Here is a 15,157-nt window from a genome sequence, read left to right on the forward strand (position 1 = left end):
CTACATTGGGCCTTGCTAAAATGCAGCTTTTATGGGTTTGGATGGTCCACCACAAGGCCATTGTACTTGCATACGGAGCAGCAAAAGAAACTGCCCCTCCCTACCGTCAGGCCACGCTCAAACTCTACACCCCAACCAGAGCACTCCGTTCTGCCACCTCTGGTCTCTTGCGCTCAGCCCAGTCCAAGCTCTTCTCTGTCCTGGCACCCCAATGGTAGAACCAGCTTCCCCCTGAAGCTAGGACAGCAGAGTCCCTTCCCATCTTCCGAAAAAATCTGAAACACTACCTCTTCAAAGAGTATCTTAAATACCCCCCCTTCTCAAATATTCATGGAAGTAGTCCGCTGATTGGCCAGCTCAGCCAATGAGCCAACATGACATGTTCTATGAGGAAATAGCAAGCATTTTTTAAACAGTCTGTTTGACACAACTTTGAGTTGGGGATTTGAAGTTTTTTTTCTCTAATATTTGCTTTGGCCACAAATAAGACAGGTCAACAACATTATTTGGGTACAAGTTAACAGAATGAACTTTTAAAAGTGAGATTTTCATTGGAGAGTTACTTAAAGGATGGTTTCTAAAACAGATTAAGCTTGGTCCTGTTCTAAAAAATGATTCTAAACAGAATTGCCATGAAAAGGCATTTTAGTCCAGGAATAATCCTAATCTGGGTCTGGGAAACCGGGTATATAGGTTTCTTGGTAAAATCCGATTGAATTTCCCATTCAACCCCTATATATCCTATATGTTCACTTGCAAAGACCTAGATATAGCCAAGCCTATATGACCCTTTAAGGTTAACCTAACCATCCCTAACAGCAATACTTAGGCCTAACCATCCCTAACAGCAATACTTAGGCCTATCTAAAAGTTTTTCATACCTGGAACATGTTTGGGAAAAACTTGGTGCCTTCCCTTCCAAAACCATTTTAATTGTTCATATGGAAAAATCAGCAAGAAGTGAAAAAGCATTGGAGAAAAATAGAATGCCTTGTAGATAGATCTATGTCAGGAATGTCATTTTATTGACAAAGGTGTAAGCTAAACAGTAGGCTATATACACACACTTGTGAAATAATAAACTGGAACGTCCCCAAAAATGAAACATAAAAATGTATCTTGTCAGGCAACACTACAAAACTAAGACATTCCAAACAGCTCATAATTTCAAAAAGAACATATCGCAGTGGGAGGGTTGGCAGATACAAAACGTTCTAAAGAGCTCTGCAGACCATTAAACCAAATGCAAAAGTTCTAAATATTTTTCTCAGAAACAAGCAGTACAATCTCACATCATAGCTAACATTAACATTTGCATTTATTAACAGTGAAAAACAGCATAGAGCAAATAAGCAAATGCTTTAACCATGGCACAATAAGTGTTCTCTGTACTAACACCATGCATGGCAGCATTTGGTGAGTACCCCCTTTAGAATATCGTCACAAAGCACAGGTAAAAGTAAAGAATGTTAAATCTATGGAAGAAATACAAGAACACAAAATGTGTCAGGGCATTTGAAAATGATACATGCTTCCAAGTGAAAGTGATGTCTCAGCACAGCAATAAGAGACTACCCTCCTCCTAACCATATTATTTTGACTTTTGAAATTAATTTCAGCGCTCTTGCTCGAAACGGGATTGGACTCAAGCTGCATCAACATGGCAACAGTTAGCTTTTTGCCATTTGAAAATCCACACCCTACTTTTGTAATCATATCATACATCAAATAGATATAGCAGTTTTCCATTTCATTCCTACACTACAAACTTTGGTAAAGGAACTAAAGATAGTTGGGAGATTAAATGCATCCTAAATGCAAGTTCTTACCTTTGCATTAATGAAACCGCATGTTTCACTTAATCATTATTGGTAGAGGGGAGAATTGGGAGTCTTATCCTAGGGTTATCTTCACTTTCCTAGCCCCAATAGGCCTATCATTTAAATCCATGACAGCAGATGTTGCCTCCTTGTGTGACTCAAAGGCAACCATTGCCTCACCGGTGGGCAGGCCCTTTTCACTGAACTGCAGACAGACTGAACCAGGCAGCACCTGATACCCATAAAAGAAATCGAGAATCTCATCAACTGTTACAGTGAAAGGCATGTTTTGAATCTTTACAATGGTAGGTCCACGAGGGTTACCAGGGCCTCCAGTTGATTGTCCTCTCAGAGGGTCAGAGCCAGGACCAAAGGCAGACTGAGGACACCCTCCTGATTGCCCATGGCCACCTCCTCGGTTGTTGTGGTTGAGGCCTCTGCTCTTTCTAGGGCCATTGTCAAAAGGTGGCATGCCCCTCAATCCCTCTGGCCCAAACCCAGGTGGGCCATTGTTGCTGCCTGGTCGGAAGCCCGGGGGTTCCAGAACTGCTCCAGGCAAGTGACCGGCAACCATGGGTGGGGGTATGCTAAGGGCTACATCCCCAAGACTTGCTGCAAGTGGGGGTGGAGGGGGGCCTGCTAGTCCATTACCTGGGACAGTAAACGGCGTAAAAGGACCATTGCCTAAATTGCCTACAGTATTTCTGAGGAAGTTGAACTCATCTCCTGTCATACCGGCAAAGGGGTGACCTTGAACTGGATTCTGTGCCTGAACATGGCTGTGTGCCTGGCCTTGAGTGTTCCCTTGGGGTTTCTGGCCTCTTTTAACCTGCGGTGGTGGGTTTCTCTCAATTTCCTTCATCTGCTCAAAGGTGATCAAATGTACAAAGGCATCTCTGCCATTTAACTTCTGCCTGTGTAGTCTCTCAGCATTTAGTGCATCCTCTTCTGCCCTGAACTGCATAACAGCCTGACCTAGACCGTTACCACTGCCGTCAACCAGAACTTTAAGACTTTCGTCAAATACTGAAATGCCATCTAGAAACAGACGGACATCTTTCTTTGACACATTATATGGAATATTTGAGATGTGAGCACAGTTTCTAGGGCTCTTGACTGATTCTGAGTTGTTTTTCTTATCACCACCCTGCATCCTTTGACGAATGGAACCAATCTTTTCAAACATAGCATTTTTACTGATGGGGTGAACTTGTATGAATCGGCTACCCATATACTGCATGTGACAGCCGAGTGCAACTTTGTAGTCCATTTCATTTTTGAACTCGACAAAGCCCTCGCCTGTAGCTCGGCCAGTGGGTCCATAAGCAATGTAAATGCTGTCTTCCACAATATCCAAGTTTTTGAAAAACTCACAGATCTGTTTGTTTACTGCTTCGTAGGGCAGGCCTTTCAGGTAAACACAGAACTCCTTGTTGTGAGGGGAGCGGGACCTCGCACGGTCTCTGGTTGACGGGGACGCTGAACTCATGTTGCTGCGGCGGTGCTGGTCTTGCGGCTCATTATTGAATTTTGAGTGGGCTTGCCCTCCAACCCCGATGCCACCACTGCTGACACTCATCCACTGCCTCTCTGTGGCCGGAGAGATGTCAACATACCTTTGCCCTAACATTCCGGTGCTTCTTTTGAGTGCCTCAAAAGTGTCCTGAGGGGAAAAGAACTTGGCCAGCGCCCTGCCGCTACTCCAGCCCATGTTGTCCCTGACCAGTCGGATGGAGTCCACCGCTAAGCCACGGAAAAACTCCCTAATATCCATTTCTGTACCTGAGAAGGGCAGGCCTTGAAGGTGGACATATAACTCGTCTGAATTACCTATTGCTGCCTTCATGTGTGCCTGGATATTTAACAGGGGGTTCATGTGGCCCAGAAACATGTGGTTTGGGGTTCCTAGAGGCAGCCCTGAGGCCAGTCCACCAGGGGGTGGGATGCCTGGGTTAAATGGTGGCATTGAGCCCATGTGGGACAGATGACTCATGGGAAGGACAGGGGGGCCTTGGGTTAAAGGTGACACAGTGGGAACAGGAGGCATAGAGGACACAGGTGGTGGAAGTGGCATGGGGGGTATGGAAGGCATGGGTGGAAGGGATGGCATGGTTGGCAAAGGGGGGATAGGTGGTGGTACAGAGTTGAGGGAGGACATGGCTGTTGTCATAGTGGATCCCATGGTAAGATTTGGGCTGCTGAAGTTGTTGCTGAAACTGGGGGGCATGTTTCCCATGCTAGTTGTGGCAAACGTGGACACATTTTTGTTGCTTATAGTTTCATGTGCAGATGCAGCTGTGGTGACTGTGGTTGGTGTGGTGTTGCTGAAGCCTTGTAAAGTGGTGGGTAAACTGCCCCTCCCACCTGTGCGAACCGTGGGGCCTGGCCTTCTACCGTTTCCTGCGGCTCCCTCCACATTGCCCGTTTCAAAACGCCTGCGGCTAAGTTCGATCATATTCTGCATCTCTGTCTTGCTGCTCAGCAAAAGTGACACTTTAGAACCTTTGATTGCTCCCCCTGTACGCATCATGCCAAGCCTGGCATCTTCATCTGTGGCGAAAACAATAAAAGCCTCACCATGTTCACCCCCTACAATATGCACCCCACCATCCGGGATAGTCAATCCAGAGAAGAAATGGCGTATGTCCATGGTGCCCGCCACTATCGGGAGACCCTGCAAGCGGATGACCACAGCCATGCTGCTGAGGCGAAACAACACACACCTGCAGGTGAAAAAAGGCAACCACCGTAAGACTAGAGGAAAGAGTAAAGAACAGACAAAACAAAAAGAGCAGGAGACAAACCATGATTTAGAAAACAGCTTACGTTTGGAGGCATTCGATGAGAGCCCAATGCATCAATAGAGGAATTCAAAATACATGTGCAAGTATCAGGCCGTCTGTCTACTCATCACCACTCTCACACAGCCATCCACACATTGCTTCATTTACCACATACATCAGCCTTGGCTCAAGGAGATTATGTCAGCCCAAGGTCTAATATGCAAATCTTGGCCTAAATTTAGCTCGTAGGCCTAAAGCTTGCTCATAATTAGACCCAGAGTACCACACATTTCAATACTGTAAATTGGATGAACCTGTAGCCCAACTTCCAATTTACCAATCTGATGCATCATGAGGTTTATGTCCAGTAAAGGTCAGGTGGAAGAAGGTGCCTGAATTTAAAGGCTGAGTAAGTCATTTTCGAAGCTTGCAGGATGCATTACTTACCAACAATAGCTGACAAATCCTAATAAAAACTACATCAAGTTGACTTTCCTTTGTTTAACTACACTATCTTGAATGTAAAGATGTTCTGTGGTTCAGAATGCAGTATTTAGTTACATAGTGCAAACGTTGGCTAGCACGTTTTTCAGTGTCTTTAGTCGGCAGGAGTAGCAGGCCTGTACAGGAAATTCACAGTTCCTCGAAAGGGAGACAATGCTGGCAGAGTGAACATTTTACATGATTCTATGCTAGATTTGTACCGAACAATTAGCGAGACAGCTAAAATGGCTTTGAAAAAGTAAGACCTCAGCTAATAGACCTCAACAAAATAAATACACTATGGCAGTCACTAACTAAATTATTTACCTACTATAGGAATTTGGGTACATTTGTGGACAAAAACCCAACTTACTCAACCTTTAAAATATGAAAATGTGTCAATTTGATATTACCGCAATGCAGTATGCCTAATTGGGCGACACTGTGCCATCTCAGTAGCAACTGGTAAACATAAAAATGCATTTATGAATAATTTAAATACCAGTCAAAAATGTTGTTTTATCACAACACCAACCATATTAAAACATTAAAAGAGCAAAACAATTAGCATATGCTTAGGCCTGAGACTCAAGCATTGTTTAGAGCAAGTGTTGGACAAAACAGCCTATCAAAAAGTAGGTAGAGAGAATGTGGTCCACAGAAGGCAGTCGGGTCATGAAGTGGAGACATTTACTTAGGGCTTTGTGGATGCGGTATTTTGCCAAAGAAAGCTACTAACATACCATGCACTCCCTCTATACCACTCATACCTTGGTAGGTCATTCTTAGCTCTCCACACCTTCAGAGGTTTCCACAATGGAGTGAACATTGAGCCCAAAGGGAATCAATAAGGTCCATGAACATAGCCTAACAAAGCGAATAATTACTGGTAAAAACCACCAAGAGCCCACAGGAGGTTGTGAAAGTCGGACTGGCAGTCAATTGAATGAACCTATGTTCAGGACATATTTACAAGCTTACCTGTAATAATAAGTGGTGCTTCGTTAAAACTGTGGCACAGGATATCCAAGCCAATCCTGACGGCAAGCAATTTAAATCAATTCTAGACTGTAACAAAAGAATAGGAAATGGAAGCAAAAACATGAGCAGGCAAATTTAGGCATCCTTAGTGAACAACATGTACAAAACACTCTTGATTCAGCCCCAGCACCATATCAGCTCTTTTGTGTCAGTAGATGGTCAGAGAAATGTAGTAAATTGGCATCAACAATAAACAATAAGAGCAAACTCTGAAATGGCTGCCTTGCCAAAAACCACACAATAATAATGAAAATCATGCATCTCATAAATCTCAATTTCTCATGTTGACATCAAGCAGACACATTTCATTCATCACAGCAATCCATAACAGCAAAATAAACATGCATGCCATTGAAAAACTTCAGCAGTGAAATACAGAATTTCCCCCATTCTAACGGAATAACTTATTCTTAGGTACATTTCTAAAGTATTCTATATAAAACGTAAATGATAACATCTCTAAATGTAAATGAGGGATGTGCAGTTCACCTAGCAATGTGCAGATTGCCTAGCAATCAAATGTACATTGTTTAAAGCACAGTTTTGCAAGTCGAAGTCACAAGTGACACCTCTGAAAAAGCCCCCTATGAACGACAGGTTTGTAGAACCATGACTCTTTCGAGTTTTCAGTTCATTGTTCGCTGGTAGGGATGTGCATTTTACCTTTTGTGGCTGTTTGAGTACTTGCATGATTTTGTTAACTAAATTACAAAAAATATCGTAAAGAAGCTGTTTTTAGAACGAGGGTAGAATTTCTCACTGGAAAATTGTTTGCGCATTAATCTACAGCAGTTGAGGCTTGTGGGAGTATTATGAGGACAGTCTCATTGTAATGGCACGTTATCAAACACATCCAACATATGGAAACCACACGTTTGACTCCGTTCCATCAATTCCATTCCAGCCTTTAGAATGAGCCCATCCTCCTATAGCTCCTCCCACCAGCCTCTAGCAATACAGTATATGCCAACAATGACACATTTATCATAACTAATCCTAATAGCTAAATTGCCTCATTCAGTCAAAAAAAAAGGTCCAATTTAAGATTAATTTATTTACTAAATAATCCCTTGCTCAACAGAATGTAATAGATCAAAAGAATGAATGCTTTAATCAAGTTGACATTGGTAATCTGACATTGGACATTGTCATCTTTTGTGGAGCAAAGACGTTTGGGGACGGGGAGAAATTACAATAAAGCAAAAACAAACAGGAAAGATTATCTGTGCAAAATGTTCAAATGACAGTTTGGCTGGTTGCAAGGAAAAAGAAAGTTGTGAAAACGACACGTTTCTGATAAGATTTCAGTTCAGCTTCGATGCATATTTTATGTGGTTGAAATAGTATCATCTTTTATGAAGACAGCACCTCTGCAGAGCGTATCGAACTGAGCACTGCATTCTCTCAAGATACAGAAATAAATCAATTATATTTTTCCACTCCTGTTCCCAAGTCCAAATTTTGCCTACATTTGGTGTAGAGTTTTTTCTGCAAGAAATGCTTAATTCTGCAGGAGTTAAGGCTACAGCCCTATTCGCACGTGACTAGTACTATTAGACAACCTTGGTTGTGTGTATTACCCCAGAATGTCTGCCATTCCATCGGACGATTAGGACAACACGTTTCTTTCCCAAACTGAATTGATAGAAGCCTGGAGATTTTTTTTCTAAGTGTTTAGTTATTTCAACAAGTCCAAGCCACAACAGGCTACACTTATAACTTGGGAACCAAGCTCAAGTTCCTAAACCATCTTTGGTACAGTGTCACCATAAAATTTGAATTGAGGAAGTGTGATCATAATCATTATGATATTTTAGCGATTGATTGAGAAAGTGAACTTGTTCCAAACGTTTAGCTCAGATCTATGCCGTTTTGCGATCCATTAACTGCAAGGTTTGCATTAAATAGGCGCAATGTTTTTTTTTATGATGCATTTGGTGTTCAATTAATTTGCACAAAACATAAACAAAAGCATTCACTGTAAAAGTTCATATATGTAGGCCCTTCATATACAGTGGGGCAAAAAAGTATTTAGTCAGCCACCAATTGTGCAAGTTCTCCAACTTAAAAAGATGAGAGAGGCCTGTAATTTTCTTCATAGGTACACTTCAACTATGACAGACAAAATTAGAAGAAAAAAAAATCCAGAAAATCACATTGTAGGATTTTTAATAAATTTATTTGCAAATCATGGTGGAAAACAAGTATTGGTCACCTACAAACAAGTAAGATTTCTGGCTCTCACAGACCTTTAACTTCTTCTTTAAAGTTGTATATAGGGGAGGGGGTGCTACTTAAATTTTTGGATGAAAAACGTTCCCGTTTTAAACAAGATGTTTTGTCACGAAAAGATGCTCGACTATGCATATAATTGACAGCTTTGGAAAGAAAACACTGACGTTTCCAAAACTACAAAGATATTGTCTATGAGTGCCAGAGAACTGAGGTTACAGGCGAAACCCAGATAAAAATCCAATCAGGAAGTGCCGCATTTTTTAAAACCGCCTCATGCCAATGACTCCTTATATGGCTGTGAATGGGCTACGAATGAGCTTACGTTTTCCACACATTCCCCAATGTGTCTACAGCATTGTAACGTCTTTTTAGGCATTTCCATTGGAGAATGGCTGTAAGGGACCATATATAGCGAGTGGTCACATGGTGTCTCCCGGAGAAAATCTTGCGTAAAATACTGAGGTAGCCATTTTTCCAATCGTTTCTTTTGAGAAACGAATTGCCTCGACGGATATATTATCGAATACATATGTTAAAAACACCTTGAGGATGGATCCTAAACAACGTTTGCCATGTTTCTGTCGATATTATGGAGCAAATTTTGAAAAAAGTTTGGCGTTATAGTTGAAGTATTTTTCGGTCAAGCATGATGAACAAACGGGAGCTTTTTCGCCTACAAATATATTATTTTTTGAAAAAAGGAACATTTGCTATCTAACTGGGAGTCTCCTGAGTGAAAGCATCTGAAGTTCTTCAAAAGTAAATTATTTAATTTGGTTGCTTTTCTTATTTTCGTGAAAATGTTGCCTGCTGCCAGCAGAGCCTAGCATAGCATTATGCCATGATATACTTACACAAATGCTTGTTTAGGGTTGGCTGTAACGCATATTTTGAAAATCTAAGATAACAGTGTTGTTAACAAAAGGCTAAGCTTGTGTTTGAATGTATTTATTTAATTTGCGAATTTCATGAATAAGAAAAGATGCATTATGCTAATGCATTTGAGGCTATGATTACGCTCCCGGATACAGGTTTGCTAGTCGCAAGAAGTTAAGAGGCTCCTTTGTCCTCCACTCGTTACTTGTATTAATGGCACCTGTTTGAACTTGTTATCAGTATAAAAGACACCTGTCCACAACCTCAAACAGACACACTCCAAACTCCACTATGGCCAAGACCAAAGAGCTGTCAAAGGACACCAGAAACAAAATTGTAGACCTGCACCAGGCTGGGAAGACTGAATCTGCAATAGGTAAGCAAGCTTGATTTGAAGAAATCAACTGTGGGAGCAATTATTAGGAATTGGAAGACATACAAGACCACTGATAATCTCCTTCGATCTGGGGCTCCACGCAAGATCTCACCCTGTGGGGTCAAAATGATCACAAGAACAGTGAGCAAAAATCCCAGAACCACACGGGGGACCTAGTGAATGACCTGCAGAGAGCTGGGACCAAAGTAACAAAGCCTACCATCAGTAACACACTACGCCGCCAGGGACTCAAATCCTGCAGTGCCAGACGTGTCCCCCTGCTTAAGCCAGTACATGTCCAGGCACGTCTGAAGTTTGCTAGAGAGCATTTGGATGATCCAGAAGAAGATTGGGAGAATGTCATATGGTCAGATGAAACCAAAATATAACTTTTTGGTAAAAACTCAACTCGTCGTGTTTGGAGGACAAAGAATGCTGAGTTGCATCCAAAGAACACCATACCTACTGTGAAGCATGGGGGTGGAAACATCATGCTCTGGCTGTGTTTCTGCAAAGGGACCAGGACGACTGATCCGTGTAAAGGAAATAATGAATGGGGCCAAGTATCGTGAGATTTTGAGTGAAAACCTTCCATCAGCAAGGGCATTGAAGATGAAACATGGCTGGGTCTTTCAGCATGACAATGATCCCAAACACACTGCCCGGGCAACGAAGGAGTGGCTTCGTAAGAAGCATTTCAAGGTCCTGGAGTGGCCAGTCTCCAGATCTCAACCCCATAGAAAAGGGAGTTGAAAGTCCATGTTGCCCAGCAACAGCCCTAAAACATCACTGCTCTAGAGGAGATCTGCATGGAGGAATGGGCCAAAATACCAGCAACAGTGTGTGAAAACCTTGTGTAAACTTACAGAAAACGTTTGACCTCTGTCATTGCCAACAAAGGGTATATAACAAAGTATTGATAAACTTGTAGGTGACCAAATACTTATTTTCCACCATAATTTGCAAATACATTCATTAAAAATCCTACAATGTGATTTTCTGCATTTTTTTTTTCTCATTTTGTCTGTCATAGTTGAAGTGTACCTATGATGAAAATTACAGGCCTCTCATCTTTTTAAGTGGGAGAACTTGCACAATTGGTGGCTGACTAAATACTTTTTTGCCCCACTGTATATAGGCAGCACTTCGTTCAATTTATTGAATCAGTTATTGTTTTCTTGCTCAAACCACAAGGATGTCGATTCACACCGGGCTAGTATTAGTGGACTTTGGAGTTTTCCAATAAACAGTAAGTCATTCTGGTTAGTCAATTTCCAGATGTCAGTTTCCATTTAACCCATCTAAACAGTAGGCCATTGTTTCATTGAAACGCCACAGGCCTATTTGAAGTCCTGTCTTGTGACTGTCTAATTTGTAGAGAGCCTCACAACCATCACACATACCATTATCCTCTTACCACTTCACCAAATCTTTTCCAAACATGAATTTCTGTCTCCCCCGTTTCTTTATTTTATACTCTCCATTCACAGCTTGTCTTATTGAATTAAACTTTAACCATGTCCTTTTGCCACTGTGGATTGAAGTTCACTTTTTCGGCCAGTTAAGCCCTAAAGCTTATGCACTAATAGATAGCCTAAAATAAAAAAATACATTAATGTAGGCAAAATAATTTGCACAATGATACATTTATGGATTATTTAAGGCATTGTTTCTCTACATTCAACTCGCCTAACAGCCACCTGCCCTTCAGCCACACAATATTTAATGACCCTAAACCAACCCTCCCCACGGATATAACCACAGGGATTTCGGGTTGAGTCAACCCGCGCATCACTATCGCACATGAGTCGGTTTTGTTGCTAAATTTTTTTTTTTTTTTTTTTTTTTTAAAATTTTTTTTTTTTTTTAAAATCAGCCAGTCTATGGACAAACCCTAAATCAGGCCCGTTGTGTCAGTCTCGCACTGAGGATTGTATTCAAAGCCTGCCCCATGAAAAATATAAGCCTGGGCCTACAATGAAATGCAGCCTCCCATATTCCTTATATCGTATACAAAATGTTAGAGAAAAAACAACCACCCACACATTAACACTCATCAATGTAACTTCAAAACTCCAGCACACTACAATCTCTCAACTGTGTGGGAATCTTTCTACAAAAGATACAGGAGACAAAGGTCATTCCTGAGAGCACCTAGCCACTTCATACACATCAGCAACAATGGACGTGTGCACTTCAACATGACAAAGCAGAATATAACCATTCGGATGACAAAATGTGAAATCATTTGCAACAATAATAAAGCTAGAAATAAGCTAGAAGAGAGCAAGTTCACTTCAACGCACATGCCATATTAGCAACAGATTAATATTAGCTGCAGTTAATATTTAAGGAAGTACTGCCAAGTAAAGGTTTGTTGCACCATAAAATAATCCATCTATGCATATGCTATCATTTTGGGGAGAGTCTATATTCTCTCATTATGGGAGTTCCACCGCTGCTGGAAACACAAGTCAAGACAACAGTGCCTTCCAAATGGAGAAAAAGGAAGTATCGTTTTTTTGGAAAATGTTATGACCATGGAGATCAAAAGACAAGCTATAACAGTCTATTCAAGTAGGACTTCAAGTCAGCACACCTGTGCATATCCACTGTTACGACTTTAAAACGACTGCTAATGCCATATGGCAGGGTCCGACATTCAGGGCTGTCGACTGGCCCAGAAACATCTGCCGAGCTCACCGGGCCAGTTAATCAAGCTTTCATATGGCCCGCTTGGGCCAGTACATGTACACACCACAAAACAGAAAATAATGGGGTCTAATTAATCTTCCCTACGTGACACTTCACACTTGTTATCAATCAGCATACGGTTTCTAAGCGGAGGCAAGAATGTCAAAGCCTTCCCTCTCTGTCTCGAGTGAGCCCCGCCTTAGTATGGCCTGGATACTCGCTCCAGACCCGCAGAGTTGAACAGCGGCACACACATTCCATAATCACAGAATAAAAGTCCTCCACCAGCCAGTTTTTTACATCATACATCCTACAGAGCAATGTCTTTATTAACAAAGAAAGGTTTTCGTAGGCCTAGTCATATACTATGTAAGCTGCCTGATTGTCAAAACATGAAAATGATTTACACAAAATCACTTGTTGGTAAAAATACAAAACAGGAAATAAATACAAATATAATTTTCTAATGCTGCCCTCTGTAGTCTATAGAATTGTTTAAAAAAACAGATCAAATTTACAGAAGCTGTTAATGAGCTGTCGTACATCCGCGGAATATCCACTGTCGGGTGGCAAGAGCGTGCAGCTCCTCATACAGCCGATTGCTGAATGGAAAGAAACGTGTTCGAATAAACCCAGTCACTGTGTAACATTCCTAAATGCAATCTAGAGAAAATACCATTTAGATGGCAATTATTGAAAAGAGCGGGATTCCAGCTTTCCCATACAGTTTAATTTCGCAACTCCAATTTTTGCACAATTGCAGCGTTTTACAATCAGAGTGTCTGGCATGACAAAAAAAAGTAACTACAGGAAGCGCGTCATGGTCATTAGTGTGTAAACAGTAGGCCTAGAATGTAAAATTCACACAATTACACTATTTAAACACTGTAAAAATCACATGATTGTATTGGGCTAGTGGTATTTTAGGATATTATAAACTAGATCATATTTAGAGTCTGATATCTAGCTAATGATCGGGGTAAATGCAGATGAGCATCCCCATGCTTCAGCCATGTGGCCACTATGCTGAAAACTATTTTAAAATGTTATATTCCCCTACATGTGATAATTCTCATTGCTAAAATGGCACACCAGCCTGCAATCAGGACCATGTACAGGCACCTAAATATATTACTGTTGATCAATATGTTATTGGGCTCAAGAGGGTGTATTTCTATTTTCCAAACAGTTGTTTGGATTAATTTTTAGAAAAAAATGGACTGTAAATTAAACATGAAAAAACCCACGATTGAAATGCTGGTTCATAACTTGCTTTCCTGTGAACTTGGCAAGTTAATTTCTCATTCGGGCCAGTCGTTTCACTTGGTACTGGCCCAGTGTGCCATTGGCAAATGTATCTGAATGTCAAGACCTGCATATGGGCTTTTCTTCTAGTCTTGCCATTCAAATTAAATAATTTCAAAATGTTGGTCTATTCTTCAGGTAACTGGAGGGATACATATTGATTCAGATGATCCACGTACCAGTGTTTCTATCTGTATTCCATCTTGATGTTAACTTGGCCTAGAAGGAGCCTGTGTACGTAACAATTAAACCAAGGTTATTGCCCATACAAATAAGTGGTAGACAACAACCCAGACTTGAGGTCTCCAAAGGACGCATTAGAGTTGACGTTAAAACCTCTTACATTGAAGAGGGACCTGGGCTGCCCTATTCATGCTTGTTGTTCCCCAATCTCTACACAGGACAAATAGCACACACAGGTAAGTTGATGAAAGAGCAGCAATGAGATTGTATGTGCACAAAAACGCTGTCAACATGAACAACGCTGCAAGACTTCATTGTAAAAACACATTCGCCAGTAACGTACCGTTAGCTAAAAGCTCAGTCCGTCAGAGTACAAAAGCAGTTGCCAAGGGCTGCAGGTAGACAGCAAATTCTGCAAAACTACAGGAAGACCGCATACAAATTACATCCAGTATTGTTTAATCATTGTAGCCATTATTGTCCAGTTGGATGTGCACCACTGATATGTACTTGAGGAAAAGCGTCATGCTAGATAGCTAGTGTGATTCGTGTAAAAGAGCACAGTCAAGATGGCGCTGGTGGCGAAAATGCTTTAGAGAAGCTAGCTAGTTAATTAACCAGGGCCTGGTTTCCCAAAGGTATATTACGGCTAAGATCATAGTTAGAACCATTCAATGGTTCTAACGATTAACTGAGCCATAAGATCCTTATGGGAAGCTGGGCCAAACAAGATTGGTAGTTACTAGCAGCAACATTAGCTAAAAACAGAACAATTGCACTTCAACGTACTTCAGATTAGTAACATCACAGTAGCTAGCTAGCTAAACAACCAAAACAGAACAGCGAACCTAAATGTTTCTCCACAACCGTTCTAAACTTAAACCATGGCTAGGATCAGAGTGGTAGTTAACATTATATATAGCCTGTCTGCTAAAAACATAGCTAGCTACCCCATTTGGGCAGGCCAACAATCTAAAATGCCGATAAAAAACGACGCTGTTAGCTAGCTAACCATTCATTCTCGCTATAGTCCCCGCATGTCTGCAGGCGTATATTTCACTGATGGATAACCATTTCAACATTAGTGGCATTTGTTTGCTGTTTCTCTTTTGTCCTTACCGAAATATCTGTTAAAAGATCTTTATTTTATTTTGTGTAGCGTTCTCTCCATTCCGTGCTCTTCTCTCTTCTTGTAGCTGGTAGTAAAATGTCGGTCGCGACGAACTCGAGCTGTGACGTAGAACTCCTCAGCTCCCATGATATAATGACGCCATCTACTTGACTCAAACACGTTTTAGAACATTTGATGTGTCAAAATGCTGTACTAACTCAATATACTACAATTAAATCAGAGCACGTGG

General features: G+C 41.3%; 1 protein-coding gene across 5 annotated transcripts; it reads right to left on the reverse strand.

The window, feature by feature from the left end:
- Positions 1–1,002: 1,002 nt before the first annotated feature.
- Positions 1,003–15,071, reverse strand: LOC118370046 (RNA-binding protein 12-like). Of its 5 annotated transcripts, XM_035754807.2 has the most exons (6): positions 14,916–15,056; positions 14,140–14,216; positions 13,957–14,006; positions 13,793–13,843; positions 6,068–6,154; positions 1,003–4,543 (listed from the first exon to the last, which is right to left on the reverse strand). In XM_035754807.2, the coding sequence occupies exon 6, from the start codon at positions 4,516–4,518 to the stop codon at positions 1,894–1,896; it is 2,625 nt and encodes an 874-aa protein (XP_035610700.1). In that variant the 5' UTR covers positions 4,519–4,543; positions 6,068–6,154; positions 13,793–13,843; positions 13,957–14,006; positions 14,140–14,216; positions 14,916–15,056; the 3' UTR covers positions 1,003–1,893. The 5 variants fall into 5 exon arrangements, with proteins under 5 accessions (XP_035610700.1, XP_052354913.1, XP_035610699.1 ...); XM_052498953.1 differs by having other exon boundaries at positions 13,793–14,006; XM_035754806.2 differs by lacking the exons at positions 13,793–13,843; positions 13,957–14,006.
- Positions 15,072–15,157: the final 86 nt, after the last annotated feature.

This window comes from Oncorhynchus keta, chromosome 37, assembly GCF_023373465.1.
Source record: "Oncorhynchus keta strain PuntledgeMale-10-30-2019 chromosome 37, Oket_V2, whole genome shotgun sequence".
Classification (NCBI taxonomy): domain Eukaryota; kingdom Metazoa; phylum Chordata; class Actinopteri; order Salmoniformes; family Salmonidae; genus Oncorhynchus; species Oncorhynchus keta.

Excerpts from the sequence above, each read along its gene's own strand:
- LOC118370046 (XM_035754805.2), bottom strand. The coding sequence starts at position 4,518 with ATGGCTGTGGTCATCCGCTTGCAGGGTCTCCCGATAGTGGCGGGCACC.